At 41.2% G+C, this 25206-nt stretch overlaps 1 protein-coding gene across 2 annotated transcripts in view; it reads left to right on the forward strand.

The window, feature by feature from the left end:
- Positions 1-25206, forward strand: part of ADGB (androglobin) — a 591174-nt gene that overhangs the window by 328819 nt on the left and 237149 nt on the right. For both annotated transcript variants that reach the window (XM_069769164.1, XM_069769163.1), the window contains exons 23-28: positions 1763-1856; positions 5397-5528; positions 7942-8095; positions 15684-15871; positions 17540-17724; positions 23574-23734. In XM_069769164.1, the coding sequence (XP_069625265.1) occupies positions 1763-1856; positions 5397-5528; positions 7942-8095; positions 15684-15871; positions 17540-17724; positions 23574-23734 (914 nt within the window). The remainder of the gene's footprint in view (positions 1-1762; positions 1857-5396; positions 5529-7941; positions 8096-15683; positions 15872-17539; positions 17725-23573; positions 23735-25206) is intronic.

Below are 25206 nucleotides of genomic sequence, written 5' to 3' on the forward strand. Positions count from 1 at the left end.
TCACTGGGATCCGTTGAAGCGTTCCAGAGTTATAACCTCATAAAGGGACAGTGGTCAGAATTGTAAAAATTGACCCGGTCATTAACGTGCAAACCACACTTGGGGGCAAAGGGGTTAAAGGAAGTAAGCATTCAGTTTCTTTCATCCACTGCAGTAAGTTTCCTTGGCCGACTACTGAATCTACATTAATCAATTTTTTGGTGTCCTCAATGCTGAGAAATACAGGCAGATACTTATCCATCATGCAACACCTCGGAGGCATTTGATTGGTTCCAATTGTTTTCTGCAGCAGGACAACAATCCCAAACATACATCTAATATCAACAAAAACTATTTTCTGTGTACAGAGCCCTGTTATCAACATCATTGAGTCTGTGTGGAATAACACAAAAAAATAGAAGAATTTGCGCAAGTCTACATTCACAGAAGATCTGTAGATCTGTGGTTAGTTCTCAAAGTAGTGTTCCAGTGTGTTTAGAAAAATGAATACTTTGATATTTTTAGGTGAAAGGGTGGTCTCATCCAATATTTGATTAAAATGTTTCTTTTGTTCACTTCACATTTTGCTAATTGATAAAATTAAACTATTAACACCTCTAAATTGTAAATTTGCAATTTTTCCGCACCTGCCTAAAACTTTTGCACAATACTGTACATCAGGAACATTTTCCATTGTACACACCAAACGTATGCCCCATACTTGGTTGAGCATTTACGTTCCATTCTTGATTGTGCAAATTCCTTGCCGTGCAAAGTAGCTGCGAAGTGGCTACTTGTAGTAGGGTTATTCCAAGTGGTTCCTCTCCTAGAAGTCTAGCTATGGCTTTCAGGGGAAAAGAACACATCTGGGTGTGGCCTGAACCCAGTTAATCCTATTCATAGTGGTTATAAGTAGAGATGAGTGAACATCGTCGGCTCACACCTTATTGGCAAGCTATAGCTCTTACCGAAGAAGCTGCATTGGGAACCCGGATATCTGGAGCACACCAGCTGCATATGTCAAGGCTGGGTGACAGTCACAACACATGCATGGAGAGCCTGTGTGCTTTGACAGTCACACAGCCGCGACACATGCAGCTGCGGTGAAGAACAGCTGATTATAGGGAGCGCTCCAGGTATCTGGGTTTCCAATGCAGCTTCTTCGGTAAGCGTTATAGCTTGCCAATAAGGTGTGAGCCGATGATGTTCGCTCATCTCTAGTTATAAGCACCCCAGTATGCACCTTAGCAGATGATAATGTATTTCCATTAAGCAAGAGTGGCTATATACAGTGAAGTCCTCAAAGAGCATGTACTGAGTACAGCGAACAGGTGCACCCATTGTCCGTGCCCACTGTGACTGGTAAAATGACCTTCATAAAGTGCTACTCTCTGTCACAACCTCTCATCTCTTCTGAACTAATCCATCTGCCGCATCTCCTCCCACTTCCTGCTGCTCCGGTAAACCTTTCCTTATTACATGCTGACCAGCCAGGTTACGTCACTACACCAAGTGACTTCTGTTGGACAAGTCATGACATTCGATGGTGGTTGCGCCCCATCATAGAAGTTCAGTAAGGCTTAGAGCAGGGAAACATAGATCAGATACAAGAAAAAATTGTGATCCAGTTCACCCAAAATGAAGTGTCTAGAGATTCTTGGCTCGGATAAAACCACTCCTGCAATGTGGTCCCTATCTTACACAAAGACCAGACCCTTCTATCCTGAGTGGCCAAACCTGGTATCATATACTTTTACTAAAGTTACTTTACTGTACATTCTAGGAACCAACGAAAACACCACAGTGAAAGGAATTCTGGATAAAATAAGTTCAATTGTTGAACCAAATACTGAACAGTATGGTACTAATTTATTGAGGTAAGTGTGATATGAACATATTGCTTTCCACATAACGTCTGGGTAGATTATATTGAACAATCTCATGTACAGTTTTGAAGCATAGTCCTGAAGACTGATGTTGAAGCTGTTCTTAGTAGGCCTGATGCCTATAGGTGACCATGCAGAAAGGGCAGCTGTTAGCAGGAAAATCAATCATATTGTATTCACATGTTAAATATAAATTGAGTAATCACAGCTCCGTGGGAAGAGTTAGGGAAAGTTGAAGGATGGCTCAGTGGTTAACACCATTACCTTGCAGCACTGGCCTCCTGGATTTGAATTGATTTGGAATTTAGATTGTAATCTCCAATGTGGACAGGAGTTGGTGTAAATGATACACTCTCTATATATTATTAAAATAATCATAAATTAGGAAGTTCTCCACAATGTTCAACTTTACTTTGTATGAATCCCTGATTTAACCTCATTTGTTCTCTTTTACTCTTTTCTGTTCCACACTCTCCTTGGAGCGTTATCAGCTTTTGTGGACAATACTTGTCCTTCCATTAGCTGGCAGTATTGTGACTTTTGCTCAGTACACAATTGTGCTCAAAAGTTTACATACCATGGCATAATTTTTGCTTTCTTGGCCTTTTTTCAGAGAATATGAATGATAACACCAAAACTTTTTCTCCACTCATGGTTAGTGGTTGGGTGAAGCCATTTATTGTCAAACTACTGTGTTTTCTCTTTTTAAATCATAATGACAACCCAATACATCCAAGTGACCCTGATCAAAATTTCACATACCCTGGTAATTTTGGCCTGATAACATGCACTGAAGTTGACACAAATTGGTTTGAATGGTAATGGTAATACTAAAGGTAACATCCTCACCTGTGACCTGTTTGCTTGTAATCAGTGTGTGTGTATAAAAGCTGAGTGAGTTTCTGAGATCCAGATAGGCTCTTGCATCGTTCATCCAGCCACTGATGCTTCTGGATTGTGAGTCATGGGGAAAGCAAAAGAATTGTCAACGGATCAATGGGAAAAGGTAGTTGAACTGTATAAAACAGGAAAGGGATACAAAAAGATATCCAAGGAATTCATAAAGCCAGTCAGCAGTGTTCAAACTGTGATTAACAAATGGAAAATCTGGGGCTCTGTAAAAACAAAACCACAGTCAGATAGACCAACAAAAATGTCGTCCACAACTGCCAGGAAAATTATTTGGGATGCAATGAAAAACCCACAAATAAGATCAGCTGAAATACAGGACTCTCTGAAAACTAGCAGTGTGGCTGTTTCAAGATGCACAATAAGGAGGCATTTGAAGAAAAATGGGCTGCGTGGTCGAGTCGTCAGAAGAAAGATATTACTACCAAATGTGTTGTGAATTCTGTGGTCAGGCTCCCTCCTGTGGTCATGAGTGGTACTTCGGCTGGTTCTGTCCATGACCTTCCTTTGGTGGATGTGAGTGGGGCTGCGTCTTCTGAGTTACCTTCCTCAGGTGCGAGGTTAAGTCGTTAGGTGCTGTTCTATTTAACTCCACCTAGTTCTTTGTTCCTGGCCTCCAGTCAATGTTCCAGTATTGGTCTTGCTCTCTCCTGGATCGTTCTTGTGGCCTGTCTGCCCTGCATAAGCTAAGTTCTGCTTGTGTTACTTTTGTTTGCTATTTTTTCTGTCCAGCTTGCTATATTGGTTTGTTTTGCTTGCTGGAAGCTCTGGGACGCAGAGGGAGCACCTCCGTACCGTTAGTCAGTGCGAAGGGTCTTTTTGCGCCCTCTGCGTGGTTGTTTGTAGGTTTTTGTGCTGACCGCAAAGCTATCTTTCCTATCCTCGGTCTATTCAGTAAGTCGGGCCTCACTTTGCTAAAATCTATTTCATCTCTGTGTTTGTATTTTCATCTTTACTCACAGTCATTATATGTGGGGGGCTGCCTTTTCCTTTGGGAAATTTCTCTGAGGCAAGGTAGGCTTATTTTTCTATCTTCAGGCTAGCTAGTTTCTCAGGCTGTGCCCGAGGCGCCTAGGTCTGGTCAGGAGCGCTCCACGGCTACCTCTAGTGTGGTGTGATAGGATTAGGGATTGCGGTCAGCAGAGTTCCCATGTCTCAGAGCTCGTCCTATGTTATTAGTAACTATCAGGTCATTTTCAGTGCTCTTAACCACCAGGTCCATTGTGGTTCTAAACCACCAGTTCATAACACAAATGCCACAAAGTATGTTGCCTACAATACGCAAAACAGCACAGAGACAAGCCTCCAAACTTCTGGAACAAGGTAATTTGGAGTGATGAGACCAAAATTGAATTTTTGGCCACAACCATAAATGTTACATTTGGAGAGAGGTCAATAAGGCCTATAATTAAAGGAACAAAAATTCTTACTGTAAAGCATAGAGGTGGATCGCTGATGTTTTGGGGATGTGTGAGCTACAAAGGCACAGGAAACTTGGTCAAAGTTGAAGGAAAGATGAATGCAGCACATCAGCAAATTTTCAGTCATCAGCCCAAAAGCTGCGCGGGGGACGTACTTCGACATTCCAACATGACAACGATCCAAAACACAAGGCTAAGTCGGTCTGTCATTGGCTACAGCAGAAGAAAGTGAAGGTTCTTGAGTGGCCATCTCAGTCTCCTAACCTCAATATCATTGAGCCACTCTGGGGAGATCTCAATCCCACAGTTCATGCTAGACAGCCCGGGAATTTACAGGAACTGGAGGCTTTTTGCCAATAAGAGTGGGCAGCTTTACCATTTGTCATTGTTGTTAGAAAGGGCAATACACAGTATTAAGAAATGGGGTATGTTAACTTTGGATCAAGTTCATTTTAGTGTTTTGGGTTCTCATTATGATTTAAAAAGAGAAAACACAGTAGTTAGACAATAAATGACTTCACCAAACCACTAACCATGAGTGGGGAAAAAGTTTTGGTGTTATCATTCATATTCTCTGAAAAAAGGCCAAGAAAGCAAAAAGTCTGCAGGGATATGTAAACTTTTGAGCACAACTATAGAGATCATAGGAACATTCCTAGACAACTGTGTGGTATCAGCTGTAATAGCGACGTCACATGTCATATGTCTGTTACACCTTTGGCACTGAAATTCATGGAAAAGTACACAAAATGCAGGTCAATTCCTTTATTCAAACTCATTTACATGCATTATAAAAAGATCTGCAGCATGCCATACTTTAGCTATGGATTATGCTTGTATTTATCCAAGTCCAATGTTATAATAATAATAATAATTTTTATTTATATAGCGCCAACATATTCCGCAGCGCTTTACAAATTATAGAGGGGACTTGTACAGACATTAGACATTACAGCATAACAGAAATACAGTTCAAAACAGATACCAGGAGGAGTGAGGGCCCTGCTCGCAAGCTTACAAACTATGGGGAAAAGGGGAGACACGAGAGGTGGATGAATGTTTTAAATATAACATTTGGAAATTTTATCTAATAGAGAAAATAGAGTTTTCTTACTGTAAAATTGTGGTTTAGTGCTAAAAATATATACACTAGTCCTAGATGTACAGGCTGTAATAACGCCAGCATTTCTATGTGTCTCAGGTATATGTTTAAGCACAGTGCTGCTTCACACAACTATCCCTGCTATGCAGATGAGCGATACAGGATTGCATTTGCTGATTATGCGGTTACTTACCCTGATCAACTGGTAAATTCATGGTTTGTGATTTTCAGGTAAGATGTTTAATATAGGTTAATAGTTATCTATTTTAAGGGGTATGTATTAGACTCAATAAGGACTTGAAAGTCCTTTGAAATTTTTGTTTCTTTTTTTTCGTTTCTGGTTCTCACCACCAATTATTAACAGAACATAGAAGTGTCTTATGATACGTTATTTTACAAACATTGGCCTTCTGTATGCTGGTGAAGTATGTAATATTCTGCATAGGCCTTTTTAAGAGTCTCAAGAAGGTCTGTCAATGCCCTGGACACTACTCATTTTTATTTTGTAAGAGTGAGGTAATATACAGTACATTGATGCCTTATTACTAGGATGTGCTGTTCATGTCATCTCTGAGATTACAACTGTTGTGATCTCCAGTAATTGAATATAGGGTTGGACAGGGTCACTGGTATGGTATATGAGGGGAGATATGTGTCACAAATATTGCTTTCTTCCGAGACCTAGAAGCCCATAAGTTTCTCTTCAGCATGCTAGGTGCTGAAGGAGTTAAGCGGCCATGTTATGGACGGGTTTGTAGGTGAGTAGGTAAGAGATGGACGGGATACCTACTCACCAAATCTCAACCTCAAGGGTGTAGCTGGGATGTTAAATGTCCAGCCAGTGTTTTTTTTTTCTGTTGTGTGGAGGAAGCCTCCAGACTGAAGCTCCTTCGAGAGCTGCCATGTATATTGACCCTGAAGGTGGAAGCTGTACTGGGAAGGACTTTGTATGAACTTTTCACTTTTATTTGACCCAGAAAGGCTGTTTTCTGTTACCAGTTTGGGCTTTTTGGTTTATGACGCAATAAACCACCCAGTGACTTTAACCAAATGTGTTACTGTGTCTACCTAGAGGAGCAGCTAAGTGAGCTGACCTTCCACAAGGGTTATTCTTACCTTTAGAAGTTATCAGCTATCCATAGGTTTCGTGAAGACTTGCTTATTGGTAAAGGACCACCTACTGGTACTCTCACAAATCCATGAATGGAGCTCTCTAGTGCGCTGTTTGAATTGAATGGTTGCCGGACATCCACATCACCACTCCATTTATTCACTATGGAACTTCCGGAGACTTTTCCTGCAGTCCTATAGGGAATTAATTGTATGGTGCTGCACATGCCCAGGGACCAGAGCCTTGTTGTCGGGATTAGCAGGCACCTCGTTTGTCTGCAGTGCTACACTTTACCCTTACTAATAAAGGTATTTCAACCTTAATCTCTTGTCCCACTATTCTTAATCTTTGTTCGGTGGTTACTTCCTTTTGGGATTGGAAGTGGACCTTGTGGTTGGACCCCCAACAACTGGCAAGTTTTACTTTTCCTATGGAATGGTGAAACATTTCATCTATGGGAATAACAGTTAATTTAATTACTTGGGATCACAGCAGTTGTAATGTCTCTTGTTATGTAAGCTCTATAGGGGCACACACTTCTAGGTGTTATGTCATCAGACTTAATCCCTTTTCAAAATGGGGACGCCAGCACAATTCCTGGAAAACACCTGATGTTGCTGGCAGCCAGTCAGACATTGCCCCTACAGTATTTGTTGCAGGAAAATGTACATGTCGGCTATTCGCATGCATAACACTCCTTATGCAAGCATCTTCCAATAGATGGCCTAACAGGGACACGTAGACTGTAATAGGGAAACTTTATCACAGAATAGCCTTTTACATATATAAATAATGCACTGCATTTTCAAACTTCCTAAGAAATAATTTCCTAGCGACAATGGTTAGGATTCAGCTTGGTAATAGCACATCATCTGATAGAAGTGATGCTAGCTCACATTGCCAGCTGTTAGATAATCAGATTGAGACTCCACTTTGTTTTGTGGATCTCGGAGTTGCTATGTTTTATCCTACTCTTGTTGAGAGGGAGTAAGGGTGCAAGTGGGTCTCTTTCAAATTCTCTTTCTTTTTCATTAGTGTTTTGGCTATATAGATATTTGTCCCCAAATAAAAATGATATCATTTTGCTAGAGATCTGATGTCAGTCATGGTAAATGTCATATAAAAATGTAAGCAATAGAGGTGTGTCATGGTACCTGGACTGCTTCTTCCAAGAGCACTGATAGACCCCTAGTCCTAGTAATCGCAAGAGGCTGCCTGGATGGCAGCAATCAAGTGCCGGCCAAGTAAGTTTTCACTGCCCTAGACCGACTGCTACAAAGTACCAATATAGATGCTGGACAAAAGCAGTTCAAATCGTTTTACTCTGTTCTTTTAAGTCCACTTCCAGCCTGATTTGCGAATGGCTTCTATGATAATGGCTTCTATGCTAGATTTCTCACGGCACATGGGATCGCCACTATTTTTATTGGGAACCAGTGCCTACAGTCATACCACTTCTTTTGTATATAAAAAGGTCAAATTCAAATATTCAACATTCAGTTATAATAATTTTGCTTTGCTTAAATTAATTAGGGAAGTTTTCCATGTTACTGAAGATATGCTCATAGTACCCAAGATGTATACAAACCTCCAAGCCTCTGCGCTTCACGTCATTAATAATGATACACTGGATGAAATACCTCGAGTGTGTAACAGGGTAGAACCATTTATATACACCAAAAACACAGTAAGTGACGAGTAACTCATCCATGTATTAACTGTTATAATTGAATGCTGCATAATGACGCGAGACAAAGCATCAGCAAAATGTGTAATAAGTGTGTTTCTTGATGGGTGCATGTATACATCTCCTTTATTATGGCTATTTAGCCCTCTGATCTTTTGACATCTTATCCTTTTTCTTATGGCTTATGAGTTATCCATCTCTTTACACCTTCTGCATAATGCAATGATGTCTACCAGTTTGCTTATTGATGCTTCTCTCCTCATACTTCTGTGTTTATATACAGTGGTGCTCAAAAGTTTACATACCCCAGCAGAATTTTTGCTTTCTTTTGCCTTTTTTTCTGAGCATATGAATGATAACACCAAAACTTTTTCTACACTCATGGTTAGTGGTTGGGTTCAGTGATAAGACAATTATTTTCGAAACGTTTTTAAATAGCTAATAGTACTAGAAAAGTTTGTATTCCTTACATGATGTCTTCACACATTGTGTTTTTGTTGTGTTTTTCCTGTGTGTTTTTGTCTCAAACAGGCAGCGTTTTACTGAACCAGCAAAGTAAATGAAAATTGTGAAATCTCATGCACATGATGCAAGTGAATGAGAAAAAAAACACATAAAAAACTGGAACAAGTGTTTTACTGCCAATACTCCCAAGATCTCCAGCAAATTTTTCCACTGCAAATACTGAACATGTGCACATTCCCTTGGGGCTCATGCCGACAATCGTAGTTTTGGTCCAAGTGTGTGATATGTCAAAACATCAGATCACACTCGGACCAATGTTATTCAATGAGGAAAATATCCACGAAGTAAAGTTTCTCCTTGCGGGGACTGACATACTAAGCATGCCAAGATGAGGAGACTTAAAGCCGCAATGCTCCTCTGGGAAATATGCTAATTATGCAAATTGTCTCCTCAGCGAGGAAGAGAACTAGAACTCTAGTGCCACCTATTGGAAGTAGCAATCCTAACAGTCAATGTCGACCCTTTAACGAGCCTTGTCACATGACTTAGGATAATAGCCAAACCAGAATCTCAATTTGCAGACACTGTGTTTCGGGGTACTGCCCCTCATCAGTGCAAAGTGGAGATCTGGTTTGGCTGATTGAGAGGCGTCTGACCGGGATCCCAGAAGTATTGTTTCTCCTTGCGGAGATATTGACTTGTAGGACTGCTACTTCCAATAGGTGGCACTAGAGTTCTAGTTCTCTTCCTCTCTCTATGAGGACGTGCACATGTCCGATTCTTTTCCTTGGACAGAGTGAAGAAGATAAGAGATTTTTTTTTAACCCCTTAGCACCGCCGATACGCCTTTTAACGACGGCCGCTAAGGGTACTTAAACCACAGCGCCGTTAATTAACGGCGCTGTGGAAAAAGTGTATAGCGCCCCCCAGAGTCGGATTTTCTTTGGGGTCTCGGCTGCCGGGGGTTTTACCGACCCCTGTTTTGCGATCGCCGGTAATTAACTGTTTACCGGCGATCGCAAAAAAAAAAAAAAAGTAAAGTGTAATTCTCTGTCCTCTGATGTGATCGCACATCAGAGGACAGAGAAATAGGGGGATTCGGGGACCCTGCCATACTCACCTGTGTCCCTGGATCCTCTTGCTGCTCCTCCTGGCCGCCGGCAGAAGAAAATGGCGGGCGCATGCGCAGTGCGCCCGCCATCTGTCTCCATCTGCCGGCCGGCAGGAGAAGAGCAGTTGGGGCTAAAATTAGGGTTAGGGGTAAGGTTAGGGGTAGGGTTAGGGGTAGGGGTAGGGTTAGGGGTAGGGTTAGGGGTAGGGCTAGGGTTAGGGGTAGGGTTAGGGGTAGGGTTAGGGCTAGGGTTAGGGCTAGGGTTAGGGCTAGGGTTAGGGCTAAATTTAGGGTTAGGGTTGGGGCTAAATTTAGGGTTAGGCTTCTTTCACACTTACGTAGGTACGGGGCCGTCGCAATGCGTCGGCCCGACATACCGACGCACGTTGTGAAAATTGTGCACAACGTGGGCAGCAGCTGTAGTTTTTCAATGCATCCGCTGCCCAATCTATGTCCTGGGGAGGAGGGGGCGGAGTTACGGCCACGCATGCGCGGTCAGAAATGGCGGATGCGAAGTACAAAAAAAGTTTCATTGAACTTTTTTTGTGCCGACGGTCGGCCAAAACACAACTGATCCAGTGCACGACGGACGCGACATGTGGCCATCCATCACGATCCGTCAGCAATACAAGTCTATGGGCAAAAAACGCATCCTGCGGGCACATTTGCAGGATCCATTTCTTGTCCAAAATGACGGATTGTGACGGATGCCAAACGACGCAAGTGTGAAAGTAGCCTTAGGGCTAGGGTTAGGGTTGGGGCTAAAGTTAGGGCTAGGGTTGGGGCTAAAGTTAGGGTTAGAGCTGGGATTAGGGTTAGGGTTTGGATTAGGGTTGGTATTAGGGTTAGGGTTGGCATTAGGGTTACGCTTGGGATTAGGGTTAGGTTTGGGATTAGGGTTAAGGTTAGGGTTGTGATTAGGGGTGTATTGGGATTAGGGTTAGGTTTGAGGATAGGGTTGAGATTAGGATAAGGGGTGTGTTGGATTTAGGGTTTTGATTAGGGTTATGGTTAGGGTTGACATTAGGGTTGTTTTGGGGTAAGGGTTGTGATTATGGTTAGGGTTAGTGATTAGGATTATGGATCAGGTTGGGATTAGGGTTAGGGGTGTGTTGGGGTTAGGGTTGGAGCTAGAATTGGGGGGTTTCCACTGTTTAGGTACATCAGGGGGTCTCCAAACACAACAGCCAATTTTGCGCTCAAAAAGTCAAATGGTGCTCCCTCCCTTCTGAGCTCTGCCGTGCGCCCAAACAGTGGGTTACCCCCACATATGGGGCATCAGCGTACTCGGGATAAATTGGACAACAAATTCTGGGGTCCAATTTCTCCTGTTACCCTTGTGAAAATAAAAACTTGGGGGCTACAATATCTTTTTTGTGGAAAAAAAAATATTTTTTATTTCCACGACTCTGCATTCTAAACTTCTGTGAAGCACTTGGGCATTCAAAGTTCTCACCACACATCTAGATAAGTTCCTTGGGGGGTCTAGTTTCCAAAATGTGGTCAATTGTGGGGGGTTACTACAGTTTAGGTACATCAGGGGCTCTGCAATCGCAACATAATGCCCACAGACCATTCTATCAAAGTCTGCATTCCAAAAAGGCGCTCCTTCCCTTCCGAGCTCTGCCGTGTGCCCAAACAGTGGTTTACCCCCACATATGGTGCATCAGCGTACTCGGGATAAATTGGACAACAACTGTTGCAGTCCAATTTCTCCTGTTACCCTTGTGAAAATAAAAACTTGGGGGCTACAATATCTTTTTTGTGGAAAAAAAAATATTTTTTATTTTAATGACTCTGCATTCTAAACTTCTGTGAAGCACTTGGGCATTCAAAGTTCTCACCACACATCTAGATAAGTTCCTTGGGGGGTCTAGTTTCCAAAATGGGGTCACTTGTGGAGGGTTTCTACTGGTTAGGTACATCAGGGGCTCTGCAAACGCAACATAATACCCGCAGACCATTCTATCAAAGTCTGCATTCCAAAACGGCGCTCCTTCCTTCCGAGCTCTGCCGTGCGCCCAAACAGTGGTTTACCCCCACATATCGGGTACCAGCATACTCAGGACAAATAGGACAACAACTTTTGGGGTCCAATTTCTCTTGTTACCCTTGTGAAAATAAAAACTTGGGGGCTAAAAAATCTTTTTTGTGGAAAAAAAAATATTTTTTATTTTCATGGCTCTGCATTATAAACTTCTGTGAAGCACTTGGGCATTCAAGGTTCTCACCACACATCTAGATAAGTTCCATGGGGGGTCTAGTTTCCAAAATGGGGTCACTTGTGGGGGATTTCTACTGTTTAGGCACATCAGGGGCTCTCCAAACGCGACATGGCGTCCGCTCTCAATGCCAGCCAAGTCTACATTGAAAAAGTAAAACGGCACTCTTTCTCTTCCAAGCTCTGCGGTGCGCCCAAACAGTGGTTTACCCCCACATATTGGGTATCAGCGTACTCAGGAGAAATTTCACAACAACTTTTGTGGTCTAATTTCTCCTGTTACCGTTGTGAAAATAAAAATTTGTGGTCAAAAAGATCATTTTTGTAGAAAAAATGCGATTTTTTTTTTCACGGCTCTACATTATAAACCTCTGTGAAGCACATGGGGGTTCAAAGTGCTCACCACACATCTAGATATGTTCCTTAAGGGGTCTAGTTTCCAAAATGGGGTCACTTGTGGGGGGTTTCCACTGTTTAGGCACATCAGAGGCTCTCCAAACGCGACATGGCGTCCAATCTCAATTCCAGCCAATTCTACATTGAACAAGTAAATCGGCGCTCCTTCACTTCTAAGTTCTGCAGTGCGCCCAAAAAGTGGTTTACCCCCACATATGGGGTATTGGCGTATTCAGGAGAAATTGCATAACAAAATTTATGGTTACATTTCTGTTTTTACACTTGTGAAACTAAAAAAAATGGTTCTGAATTAAGATGTTTGCAAAAAAAAGTTAAATGTTCATTTTTTCCTTCCACATTGTTTCAGTTCCTGTGAAGCACGTAAAGGGTTAATAAACTTCTTGAATGTGGTTTTGAGAACCTTGAGGGGTGTAGTTTTTAGAATGGTGTCACACTTCATTATTTTCTATCATATAGACCCCTCAAAATGACTTCAAATGTGATGTGGTCCCTAAAAAAAATGGTGTTGTAAAAATGAGAAATTGCTGGTCAACTTTTAACCCTTATAACTCCCTAACAAAAAAAAAAAAATTGTTTCCAAAATTGTGCTGATGTAAAGTAGACATGTGGGAAATGTTATTTATTAACTATTTTTCGTGACATATCTCTCTGATTTAAGGGCATAAAAATACAAAGTTTGAAAATTGCAAAATTTTAAAAATTTTCGCCATATTTCCGTTTTTTTCATAAATAGTCGCAAGTAATATCGAAGAAATGTTACTACTAACATGAAGTACAATATGTCACGAAAAAACAGTCTCAGAATCAGCGGGATCCGTTGAAGCGTTCCAGAGTTATAACCTCATAAAGTGACAGTGGTCAGAATTGCAAAAATTGGCCTGGTCATTAAGTACCAAATTGGCTCTGTCACTAAGGGGTTAAATCTCCAGAAAAAACTGATCCCACTCTGATCATACTCTGATCAGCATAAGCAGATCATTTTCCGCGGATGGAGAACATATTGTCGTGTGACCCTAGCCTTGGGATCTGAACCCAGCAATGCTAGTCTTGAGTTCTTCACATGTGTTCTCATAGATCCATCATACACTGTCCTATACAGGTCCTTCTCAAAAAATTAGCATATAGTGTTAAATTTCATTATTTACCATAATGTAATGATTACAATTAAACTTTCATATATTATAGATTCATTATCCACCAACTGAAATTTGTCAGGTCTTTTATTGTTTTAATACTGATGATTTTGGCATACAACTCCTGATAACCCAAAAAACCTGTCTCAATAAATTAGCATATCAAGAAAAGGTTCTCTAAACGACCTATTACCCTAATCTTCTGAATCAACTAATTAACTCTAAACACATGCAAAAGATACCTGAGGCTTTTATAAACTCCCTGCCTGGTTCATTACTCAAAACCCCCATCATGGGTAAGACTAGCGACCTGACAGATGTCAAGAAGGCCATCATTGACACCCTCAAGCAAGAGGGTAAGACCCAGAAAGAAATTTCTCAACAAATAGGCTGTTCCCAGAGTGCTGTATCAAGGCACCTCAATGGTAAGTCTGTTGGAAGGAAACAATGTGGCAGAAAACGCTGTACAACGAGAAGAGGAGACCGGACCCTGAGGAAGATTGTGGAGAAGGACCGATTCCAGACCTTGGGGAACCTGAGGAAGCAGTGGACTGAGTCTGGTGTGGAAACATCCAGAGCCACCGTGCACAGGCGTGTGCAGGAAATGGGCTACAGGTGCCGCATTCCCCAGGTAAAGCCACTTTTGAGCTACAGAGAAGCAGCACTGGACTGTTGCTAAGTGGTCCCAAGTACTTTTTTCTGATGAAAGCAAATTTTGCATGTCATTCGGAAATCAAGGTGCCAGAGTCTGGAGGAAGACTGGGGAGAAGGAAATGCCAAAATGCCTGAAGTCCAGTGTCAAGTACCCACAGTCAGTGATGGTGTGGGGTGCCATGTCAGCTGCTGGTGTTGGTCCACTGTGTTTCATCAAGGGCAGGGTCAATGCAGCTAGCTATCAGGAGATTTTGGAGCACTTCATGCTTCCATCGGCTGAAATGCTTTATGGAGATGAAGATTTCATTTTTCAGCACGACCTGGCACCTGCTCACAGTGCCAAAACCACTGGTAAATGGTTTACTGACCATGGTATTACTGTGCTCAATTGGCCTGCCAACTCTCCTGACCTGAACCCCATAGAGAATCTGTGGGATATTGTGAAGAGAAAGTTGAGAGACGCAAGACCCAACACTCTGGATGAGCTTAAGGCCGCTATTGAAGCATCCTGGGCCTCCATAACATCTCAGCAGTGTCACAGGCTGATTGCCTCCATGCCACGCCGCATTGAAGCAGTCATTTCTGCCAAAGGATTCCCGACCAAGTATTGAGTGCATAACTGAACATTATTATTTGATGGTTTTTTTGTTTGTTATTAAAAAACACTTTTATTTGATTGGATGGGTGAAATATGCTAATTTATTGAGACAGGTTTTTTGGGTTATCAGGAGTTGTATGCCAAAATCATTAGTATTGAAACAATAAAAGACCTGACAAATTTCAGTTGGTGGATAATGAATCTATAATATATGAAAGTTTAATTGTAATCATTACATTATGGTAAATAATGAAATTTAACACTATATGCTAATTTTTTGAGAAGGACCTGTAGAAGGAGTACTTCAATGGCGCGTCTCACTATCCTTCGTGTCTCAGATGCTACTTGTGGTCCTTAAGGGCTGAAATGTCATAGCAAGTTCATATTTACTAGTCTGAGAGTGAGATATAAGATCTTGCTTTAGCCATTTTATATGTAGGATGATTTCCTAGAACTCATCTGAGCCGTTTATGTATTTGTGGTGCTAACTGAATAAAGTAGACACTTTTTTTTGGTACTTATCATTTTATAATATTTTTAACAAAAGTCACATTTTATACTAGGGGAACATTTTCAGTGATTTCTGCCATGAAGGCAGTACAGTTTTGTACTTGGTCAATTGACTGCTCAGTTTTCTAACATCTTGCGACTATTACTACGCTCATAGTGACAGATTACCTAACATTGGTTCAAGAGAAAAGTGTAGAAGTTGCTGTTCCAACAATCCGATTTCAGTTCCCATATATCAGAGGTTCTGACCTAATGGTTTCTTGATAAATCTTTCCATTAGTGCCCACAGCAGAAGTCAGTGGCATGGAAAGCCACAGCATTGCTAGAGACGTCTATCACATTCTCTTGAGTTGGGGGATAGATGCTCATGGTTAGTCCTCTTAGTCTAATATTGATATGTGAGTATTTAAGATAAGATATAATATTAGATACATCTGTTACGTTATATGGAATCACATTTTATCTATGTCGACTTTTAGAGAGGGTACACATTTGTGGCTGAAGCATACGCTGGTGATTTTTTTGTGGCATCTGGAAAGTGGAGATTAAGACTCATTGGGGCCTGTAACCCTTTACCGTCACTTTCACGTGACGCTGTAAATAATGCCTTCTCTACTAAAGAAATCAGAGACTATTATTTACCCAACAAGAAAGAAATTGTCTTCAGGTAAGTTCCCATACAAATGTCGTAAGTTTGAAGTTTTCTAAGGTTATTGTGCATAGTGCTCATCTAAAAGTAAAGGATTTGGACACCTTTCAGGACTTTACTTTTATACTTTTCTACTCAAAAGGGTTTTCCAGGAATGACTTGTCCATTCCCATCAACTTTCACTAGGTTAGCATAATGAAATTTGAGTGTTACTCCCCCTCGCCAGGTCTAATGCTCACTCTCAACCGCTGCTCTAGTGTGTGTTGACTGATAACACCATCTTTGACTACAGTGAACATAACCGCTGCAGCCAATCACTGGTCTTAGTGGCCCCTATCATAGGCACTGAGCCCACTGATTGGCTGCAGGGGTTATGCACACTAATCCTGAGAACTGTAGGTTTATTATTTTAACCTAGTGAAAGCCGATGGGAAGGACAACCCCTTTATATGAGTGAATTTTTGGTTGTAAAAGCCAAATTGTCCAAAATTGGTAATGAAACCCTACTAGAAAATTGCTTTTCAGGCAAAATACACAGATGCTAGTATACATTGCACCAATGGTGTCCATATTCTTTATATAGTCAATATGGTATTTGCTCCTTGTCATACACTAACATAACTAGGGTAAAACTCTAGAAGTCACGGCCGCCATACACATTAGACAAGTGTGTTCAAGAAACGTCTATCTCCCGGCCTCCTCAACTTGCCCGAGTGCCCTTGTGTTCTCTATGAGAGAGCCGCGACCAACCTTCCTCCTCAACTTGCCCGAGTGCCCTTGTGTTCTCTATGAGAGAGCCGCTGCCAACCTTCCTCCTCAACTTGCCCGAGTGCCCTTGTGTTCTCTATGAGAGAGCCGCTACCAACCTTCCTCCTCAACTTGCCCGAGTGCCCTTGTGTTCTCTATGAGAGAGCCGCGACCAACCTTCTAACCAGCCTCTCATGTTCCAGGAAACAAAAGGATCGGCCGCTGAAATTCACCAGGCTGGATTCTTCTTTCCCCTGACATTACCTGTTGGGCCGGAGTTTAGAGGCGACCATACATATTAGACTGTGGATCGATCTCTCGAATATTGGTGTAATATGCCGACTTTTGAATAATTTGTATAGGTGCCTTTAATATGAAGGTTTATCACTATAATGAATTGATGTTAAAAGTAAATAAACAAATACAGAATATAATTTATTTGCTGAAACTGAACTATTCCTTTAAGTACTGTACAGTATTGTAATGAGTTCGGTATAAAAGTGATAGACTGAACCTTCAAGGCGACCATCACAGACCGACCATAGAAGTCAAGTCGTTTTGCTAATTTTGAAGTTGTTTACTGTGGTTGGAATATATGGCAGCAGATTTACTAGTCCTTTACTGATGATAATCTTCAGCCGATATAACAGTGATTTTGTCAAAACTACAGCAAGCAGCCCAGTAAGTGACACATCACTGGAATCAGGGTCTCTGTCTCTACATTATGCTGCTCAAACATAAGGTGGCAAAACCAGATTCCCTTTAACAGTTAGTTACATGTGCTTTTCAAAGCTGCATATTATTTACAGCCAAAAAGTGAAAAGTGACTGATGCCTCCTTCCGTTTCTTCATGCCACCATGAATCTCCAGTCAGAAGACTTTTTTCTGTTTGTTCTGTATTTTGTCATAATGTTTTCTTGTTCTGCTCTTGTGACAAAGGTACACTGTAAAAGCAGCAGCAGAGCACATGGCAACCGTTCAGGTACAAGCCTCTAAGTCAGACGTATTCCTCAAGCTACAGATCCTTGATAATGATACAGAGGTTGTAAGCGTTACTGGCAAAGGTCAAGCACTTATACCTGCATTTTGTTTCTTGCCGACTGAAAGGCCTTCAAGCTCTTACTGTAAGTATTTTTGCTCTCTGTGCATCTTTTTTTGCACTGTAAAGTAGCAAGAATTCTGTATATAGTGTAAAATATTTTGCATATTTAATCAGGGGTGGACAGTGATAGCACAAATCCCTGAGCAAGAAGTGTTTGTCTATGGGCCCTGTTCCCATTAATTCCAGGAAAAGAAGCACATCTTGAGCACATGCTGTGTACGACTTCCGCACTTCGTTACCAATATGCTCAAAGAGAATCCGTCAGCAGGTTTTTGCTATGTAACCTGAGAGCAATATCACATAGGGCAGGAAAGCCTGACTCCAGTGATGTATCACTTACTGGACTGCTTGGTGTAGTTTTCATAGAATGATAGAATCATTGTTTGTATGATGTAGATGTAGCAGAACTAAGTCCTCTGCTTTGTATAACCTCTTCCTCACACCCATTACTGGCAGTTTTCTGTGTACACTGTGCACTGTGAGCAAGCTGCTAATCAGTGATGGCGGCGAGGTCACAAAGACTGGCCAGACTGCCTGGCATGGGAGTTGTAGTCCTGTAGTGTTCATTTCCTGATGATAAAATACTGATTATATTGAAACGACAACACATAGACTTATAAGTGACACATTTAACAGGATTTTTTTTTCGAGTTGGTATGTAAAATCCCTAGAGGCTGCAACTAAGTCCTTCCCCCAAACGTAAAAATCCAGACACCCTTCCTGTATGCACTTTGGTCACCGATCCTACATACAAGCATTTATATCCTACAAGCAAGGATTCTATCAAAACTACACCAAGCAGTCCAGTAAGTGATACATCACTGGAATCAGACTTTCCTGCCCTATATGACACTGCTCTCTGGTTATATAGCAGAAACCTGCTGAGCATATTAGTGACAACGTGCAGCAGTAGTGTTCGGCATGTGCTCAGAACGTGTTTCTTTTATCCTTGGGTCCCATATACACTTCTCTATTGTATGAACCCGCATTAGAAACTAGAAAATGGCTACAAGACATCTGAAAAATGGTGATATCAGTAAAATCTGAACGTTTTCTTAATCCTAATAACACTGTAATGGTAAAGCCATAAAAATACTCACTACAGATTGCAGTTTGCGCCTCCACCGACATGTTAGGCTACGTTCACATTTGCGTTGTGCGATGTTGCGTCGGAGACGCAACGCACAACGCAAACAAAAACGCAACAAAACGCACGCTAAAACGCAGCGTTTTGCGATGCATGCGTCCTTTTTTGCCGAATTTTGTACGCAAAAAAAATGCAACTTGCTGCGTCCTCTGCGTCCTACGCAAAAAAAACGCATGCGTCGCAAAACGCAGCACAACGCATGTCCATGCGCCCCCCATGTTAAATATAGGGGCGCATGGCGCATGCGTCGCCGCGGCTGCGCCCGATGCAGCCCGGCAGAACGCTAATGTGAACGTAGCCTTAAAGGAGTTTTCCTAACATGAGCATTCATCACCTTTCCACTGCGTAGTCGTATCATAATTTTCTTCCATGGAAATACAGAAATCATAATGCCGAGCATCAAAATATATCAGAATTGTTGCTATGACAAGAAATATACAAAAAACAATCCATTGCTCGCATTATAATTTTAGCCTATCATTTCAGCCCAGAAGAGTACAGCTCGAGACCATGTTATTCAATGGCCTTTTCTTGTGGGATTCTATCAGAAAATTACCTATGGTTTAAAATGTTGCCAGTTGTTTGTTTTTTTTTCATGTTGCAAATGTTATTTAGAAAAAAAAAGGGAATCTTGCAAATTTCACATTGGCCGTTGAAGCTTTTTCAGTCTTTAACTTCCCGTCCTTTCAGAAAGAGTTTTCAGCAGGCTCCTTATCAGCAGATCAATAAAATGTATTCAAAAATTAGGCAAATGTAACGTTTATGCAAATCACTTGTATTAATTAACTGTCATATAAAAAAGAAAATTAAAAAGAGAGGGTTGGATGTGCTCTAATTTGTATTCATAACTTATATGCAGTATGTCAAAGGTGATATATGAGAAAATCTTGTTCAACAATATATAGATAATAATTAATTATCCAGTGACAAGGAATTCAATAAATAATAACTAAATATTGAATGTAGTGACAATGTAGTGCACTGTGCAAAAATACGTAATGAACCATGTCGTGACTTGTATTGTTTAAGATTACTGTACTTGTTTTTATTATGTACAGTGGGGCAAAAAAGTATTTAGTCAGTCAGCAATAGTGCAAGTTCCACCACTTAAAAAGATGAGAGGCGTCTGTAATTTACATCATAGGTAGACCTCAACTATGGGAGACAAACTGAGAAAAAAAAATCCAGAAAATCACATTGTCTGTTTTTTTAACAATTTATTTGCATATTATGGTGGAAAATAAGTATTTGGTCAGAAACAAAATTTCATCTCAATACTTTGTAATATATCCTTTGTTGGCAATGACAGAGGTCAAACGTTTTCTGTAAGTCTTCACAAGGTTGCCACACACTGTTGTTGGTATGTTGGCCCATTCCTCCATGCAGATCTCCTCTAGAGCAGTGATGTTTTTGGCTTTTCGCTTGGCAACACGGACTTTCAACTCCCTCCAAAGGTTTTCTATAGGGTTGAGATCTGGAGACTGGCTAGGCCACTCCAGGACCTTGAAATGCTTCTTACGAAGCCACTCCTTCGTTGCCCTGGCGGTGTGCTTTGGATCATTGTCATGTTGAAAGACCCAGCCACGTTTCATCTTCAATGTCCTTGCTGATGGAAGGAGGTTTGCACTCAAAATCTCACGATAAATGGCCCCATTCATTCTTTCATGTACCCGGATCAGTCGTCCTGGCCCCTTTGCAGAGAAACAGCCCCAAAGCATGATGTTTCCACCACCATGCTTTACAGTAGGTATGGTGTTTGATGGATGCAACTCAGTATTCTTTTTCCTCCAAACACGACAAGTTGTGTTTCTACCAAACAGTTCCAGTTTGGTTTCATCAGACCATAGGACCTTCTCCCAAAACTCCTCTGGATCATCCAAATGCTCTCTAGCAAACTTCAGACGGGCCCGGACATGTACTGGCTTAAGCAGTGGGACACGTCTGGCACTGCAGGATCTGAGTTCATGGTGGCGTAGTGTGTTACTTATGGTAGGCCTTGTTACATTGGTCCCAGCTCTCTGCAGTTCATTCACTAGGTCCCCCCGCGTGGTTCTGGGATTTTTGCTCACCGTTCTTGTGATCATTCTGACCCCACGGGGTGGGATTTTGCGTGGAGCCCCAGATCGAGGGAGATTATCAGTGGTCTTGTATGTCTTCCATTTTCTAATTATTGCTCCCACTGTTGATTTCTTCACTCCAAGCTGGTTGGCTATTGCAGATTCAGTCTTCCCAGCCTGGTGCAGGGCTACAATTTTGTTTCTGGTGTCCTTTGACAGCTCTTTGGTCTTCACCATAGTGGAGTTTGGAGTCAGACTGTTTGAGGGTGTGCACAGGTGTCTTTTTATACTGATAACAAGTTTAAACAGGTGCCATTACTACAGGTAATGAGTGGAGGAAAGAGGAGACTCTTAAAGAAGAAGTTACAGGTCTGTGAGAGCCAGAAATCTTGATTGTTTGTTTCTGACCAAATACTTATTTTCCACCATAATATGCAAATAAAATGTTAAAAAAACAGACAATGTGATTTTCTGGATTTTTTTTCTCAGTTTGTCTCCCATAGTTGAGGTCTACCTATGATGTAAATTACAGACGCCTCTCATCTTTTTAAATGGTGGAACTTGCACTATTGCTGACAGACTAAATACTTGTTTGCCCCACTGTATACTCCTCCTCGCATGTAAAGCGCCATGGAATAAATGGTGCTATAATAATAAATTTAATAAATAATTAAATATTGCATAATACAGCAAAATGTCAAAAACCCATAGTGAGATAATGGGATTTTATAATGTCAGATAATGATCTGAAAGCTAGAACATAATACTGACCTTAAAGGGAACCTGTCACCCCCAAAATCGAAGATGAGCTAAGCCCACTGGCATCAGGGGCTTATCTACAGCATTCCGCAGCGTGAAGACAAATAGAGGACGTCATCGTAAGAAGATGGGAAGCCCCGGACCGGACCGTGATGCCCATCGGACCGGACTGCAGCAGGACCGCCCCTGGGTGAGTATAACATAACCTCTTTTTCTCCTCTTTCAGGATACATCGGGGGCTTATCTATAGCAGTACAGAATGCTGTAGATAAGCCCCTGATGCCAGTGGGCTTTGCTCACCTTCGATTTTGGGGGTGACAGGTTCCCTTTAAGAAGAACCACAGCCCCCTCTCACCACTCCAATGCCCGTTTCTTTACCGCTTTGTCAGGGCAGCAGCCAGCAGGGCGGTGTATTTGTGTGTTTTTTTTAATTGTTTTATTTTCAATGGGGCAAAAGGGGGGATGATTTGAACTTTTTTTTTCTCATTTTTTTATTTTTTGTTTACTTTATTTTATAGTCCCCTTAGGAGACTTGAAGCTGTGATCGTCCAGTCACTCGTGCTATACATAGCAGTGCTTCAGCCCTACTATGTACAGCAGAAATCAGCATCTCCTATGAACGCCAACCACAAGTCGACATTCACAGGAGTATCGTAATGACAGGCACAAGGGTCATCCACAGATCCCCGGCTGTCATAATGACGCATCAGTGTCCCCTGATCACGTGACAGGAATGCTGACGGGCGGGATTTGTGACACTCTTCTGGCTGGCTCATGTTAAGTCCTAATGTCGATCACTGATATAACTGGTTAACAGCCACGAGTGGAGCTCTCATGTGTGTTGTAACATGCAGTTTCAGCGCCAGAGTCGGCATCAAAGTTGGGGACTCCACATATGACGTAAATATACGTCATATGTCTTGAAGGGGTTAATAAAAGTGATTTGTATAAACATTACATTTGCCTAATTTTTGAATACATTTTGTTGGTTTACACTTGTTTTTGTATTAACAGGCTATGATAAATTTGCATATTTTTGGCATCTACTTCTTTTGTAGGTTTTCCTTACCTTCAGAGGCAGGATTATAATGACAGCTAACAACTCTGTTCATAGTTGATAACACAGGATGATCATAATCGGTAATGTCACATCTGACCCTGTTCCCCCTCCTTTAACAATGACCTTTGCATCTGCTCATTAGATGCTTCAATAGAAATGATAGGGTCAGGATCAGACCATTGTGGCTAATGTACATGTGGTGTTTCCTGAACCAACAGAAAGTTAGAGTCTAAAAAAGCCGTATAGCCAGTGAGAAAATTGCAAGATTTCAAATTTTTACATCTTTTTTTAAAGTCAGATTCTTTTTATTAAACATTTTTCAATTAATAACAACCATGGGGAACATCTCCCCTGATAAATCACATACAAAAACAGAATCGATATCTCCCTCCCATCCCTTCCAAAACACAAGTCTTGAACTGTTTTTACATAGGAAGATTAAAGATTATCTTCTGTATACCATATTTTGCCAGTCTAATTTTTACTTTTAATACAGATTGTATTATGGAGAATAAAAAAATATTTCCAAAATGATCTTTAAAACATACTTTGAAGAAGAAAACCTGATTTAATCTTTTTTGTGCGTTGTTTTAAGAACGGCCACATCTGTGACTGAAATTTAGTGACTGCTGAAACGCCCAATGAGCTAACATGTATCATCTGTCTTGCTCTTATAGAGGAAAAATGGTATAAAAAAAGCCAGAAAAATAAAGATATAAAATAGAAACATTTAAGTAAATTAAAAAAAATGTAGGTGATGTTTAAATTGATTACTTTTAATTGTAATGTTTGATTGACTTACATCATGGTGTTAAATGTATAATTATACATGATTAACTATTTAACAGCAAGCAAAAGTCAGGTGTTAGCAAGTGGAACAAAGAAAGGAAGAATTAGTTCAGGTGGAAGCCAGAAAAATAAGACATCTTCAAGACCGGGGAGCATTGGTGAAATTCAACATTCTGCAGAGAATGAAACCCCAGAAGAAAAAGTCTTCTCCTCGCAGCCGGTAAAAGTTATTCCTTATGATGCATATTGCAAGGGTTGTCTGGAATTTAAACAAAAATGACAGAGAGCAGGGAAACGTGTTGAAATGAAAAAATAGTCAATATTCACCGCTGTGTTTGTCGTTCCTGGTAGTCCTACAGAGATGATGTCACGTATATCATTCACGTAAATGCTCCAGCCGATCATTGGCCACAGTTTTCCCAAGCCGAACAAGCAAGTGTCAGTGCTCTGGTCAGTAGGGTTGAGCGAAACGGATCGTTCATTTTCAAAAGTCGCCGACTTTTGGCAAAGTTGGGTTTCATGAAACCCGACCCGATCCCTGTGTGGGGTCGGCCATGCGGTATGCGACTTTTGCGCCAAAGTCGCGTTTCGTATGACGCGCTTGGTGCCATTTTTTTAGCCAATGAAGGAGCGTGGGCAGAGTGATGACATAGGTCTTAGGGGCGTGGACGCCTATCGTCATCTTGTCGATTGTGCGCAGTAGCGATTTGCAATGTGTAACACCAGCTTTTCTGTTCAGGGACGGAGGGGAGAGAGAGAGAGAGAGAGAGAGGGAGAGAGAGGGAGAGTGAGAGGGAGAAAAAAAAATAAAGAAATAAAACAAAAATGAGATGAAAAAAAAAAAAATTCCCATTGACTTTGCATTGGGTTTAGTGTTTTGGTCGATCCCCGACTTTTCGCCATAATCGTCCGATTTCACTCGACTCGACTTTAGAGATAGTCGGGTTTCACGAAACCCGACTCGACCCTAAAAAAGTAAAAGTCGCTGAACCCTACTGGCCAGTAATAAGCAGCCGCAATCATGGTAAAGATGCATGTGATGTCATTGCTGCAGGTTGGAGAATCAATGGATGAGTATTCCTTATTTTATGATTTTAACACACCTTCTGCTATATAGAAAAGAATCTCTGAAATGATCCTATGCTACATTATGTCTCACTACTGCAATGAAAAATATGTAATCTGCAAGTTCAAACCATCCTGAAAGTGATGTAGACATTGATGAGGCTGTAGTGCTTGCAGAAGGACACAGCCCCTACAAACTGAGCTGATTGAGGTAGGGTGGGGAGTCAGTCCTTCATCAATTTAATTTAAATTCCCTATAGTAAGGATAGTCCTTCAATTTTAAGAAAGCTGAATAGCCCCTTTAGCCTCTTTGGGGCCAAGACATTTTTCATATTTAAGCTTTTGTTTTTTCCTCCTCAATTTCTTAAAGCCATAACGTATTATTTTTCTTTCGACCTAGCCAAGCAAAGGCTTATTTTTTGTGGGACAAATTGTAGCTTTGAAAGACATCATTCACTTTGCCATATAATATACTGAAAAAAAAGTAACCAAAAATTCCAAGATGGATTGAAATGGTCAAAAACAAAAGCAATTTCGCCATTGCTTTTGGGTATCGTTTTTATGGTGTTAATCGTGCGGTAAAAGTGACTGAACAACACGATTCTCCAGGTCAGTAGATCAGTATGA

This window comes from Ranitomeya imitator, chromosome 5, assembly GCF_032444005.1.
Source record: "Ranitomeya imitator isolate aRanImi1 chromosome 5, aRanImi1.pri, whole genome shotgun sequence".
In the NCBI taxonomy this organism is placed as follows: Eukaryota; Metazoa; Chordata; class Amphibia; order Anura; family Dendrobatidae; genus Ranitomeya; species Ranitomeya imitator.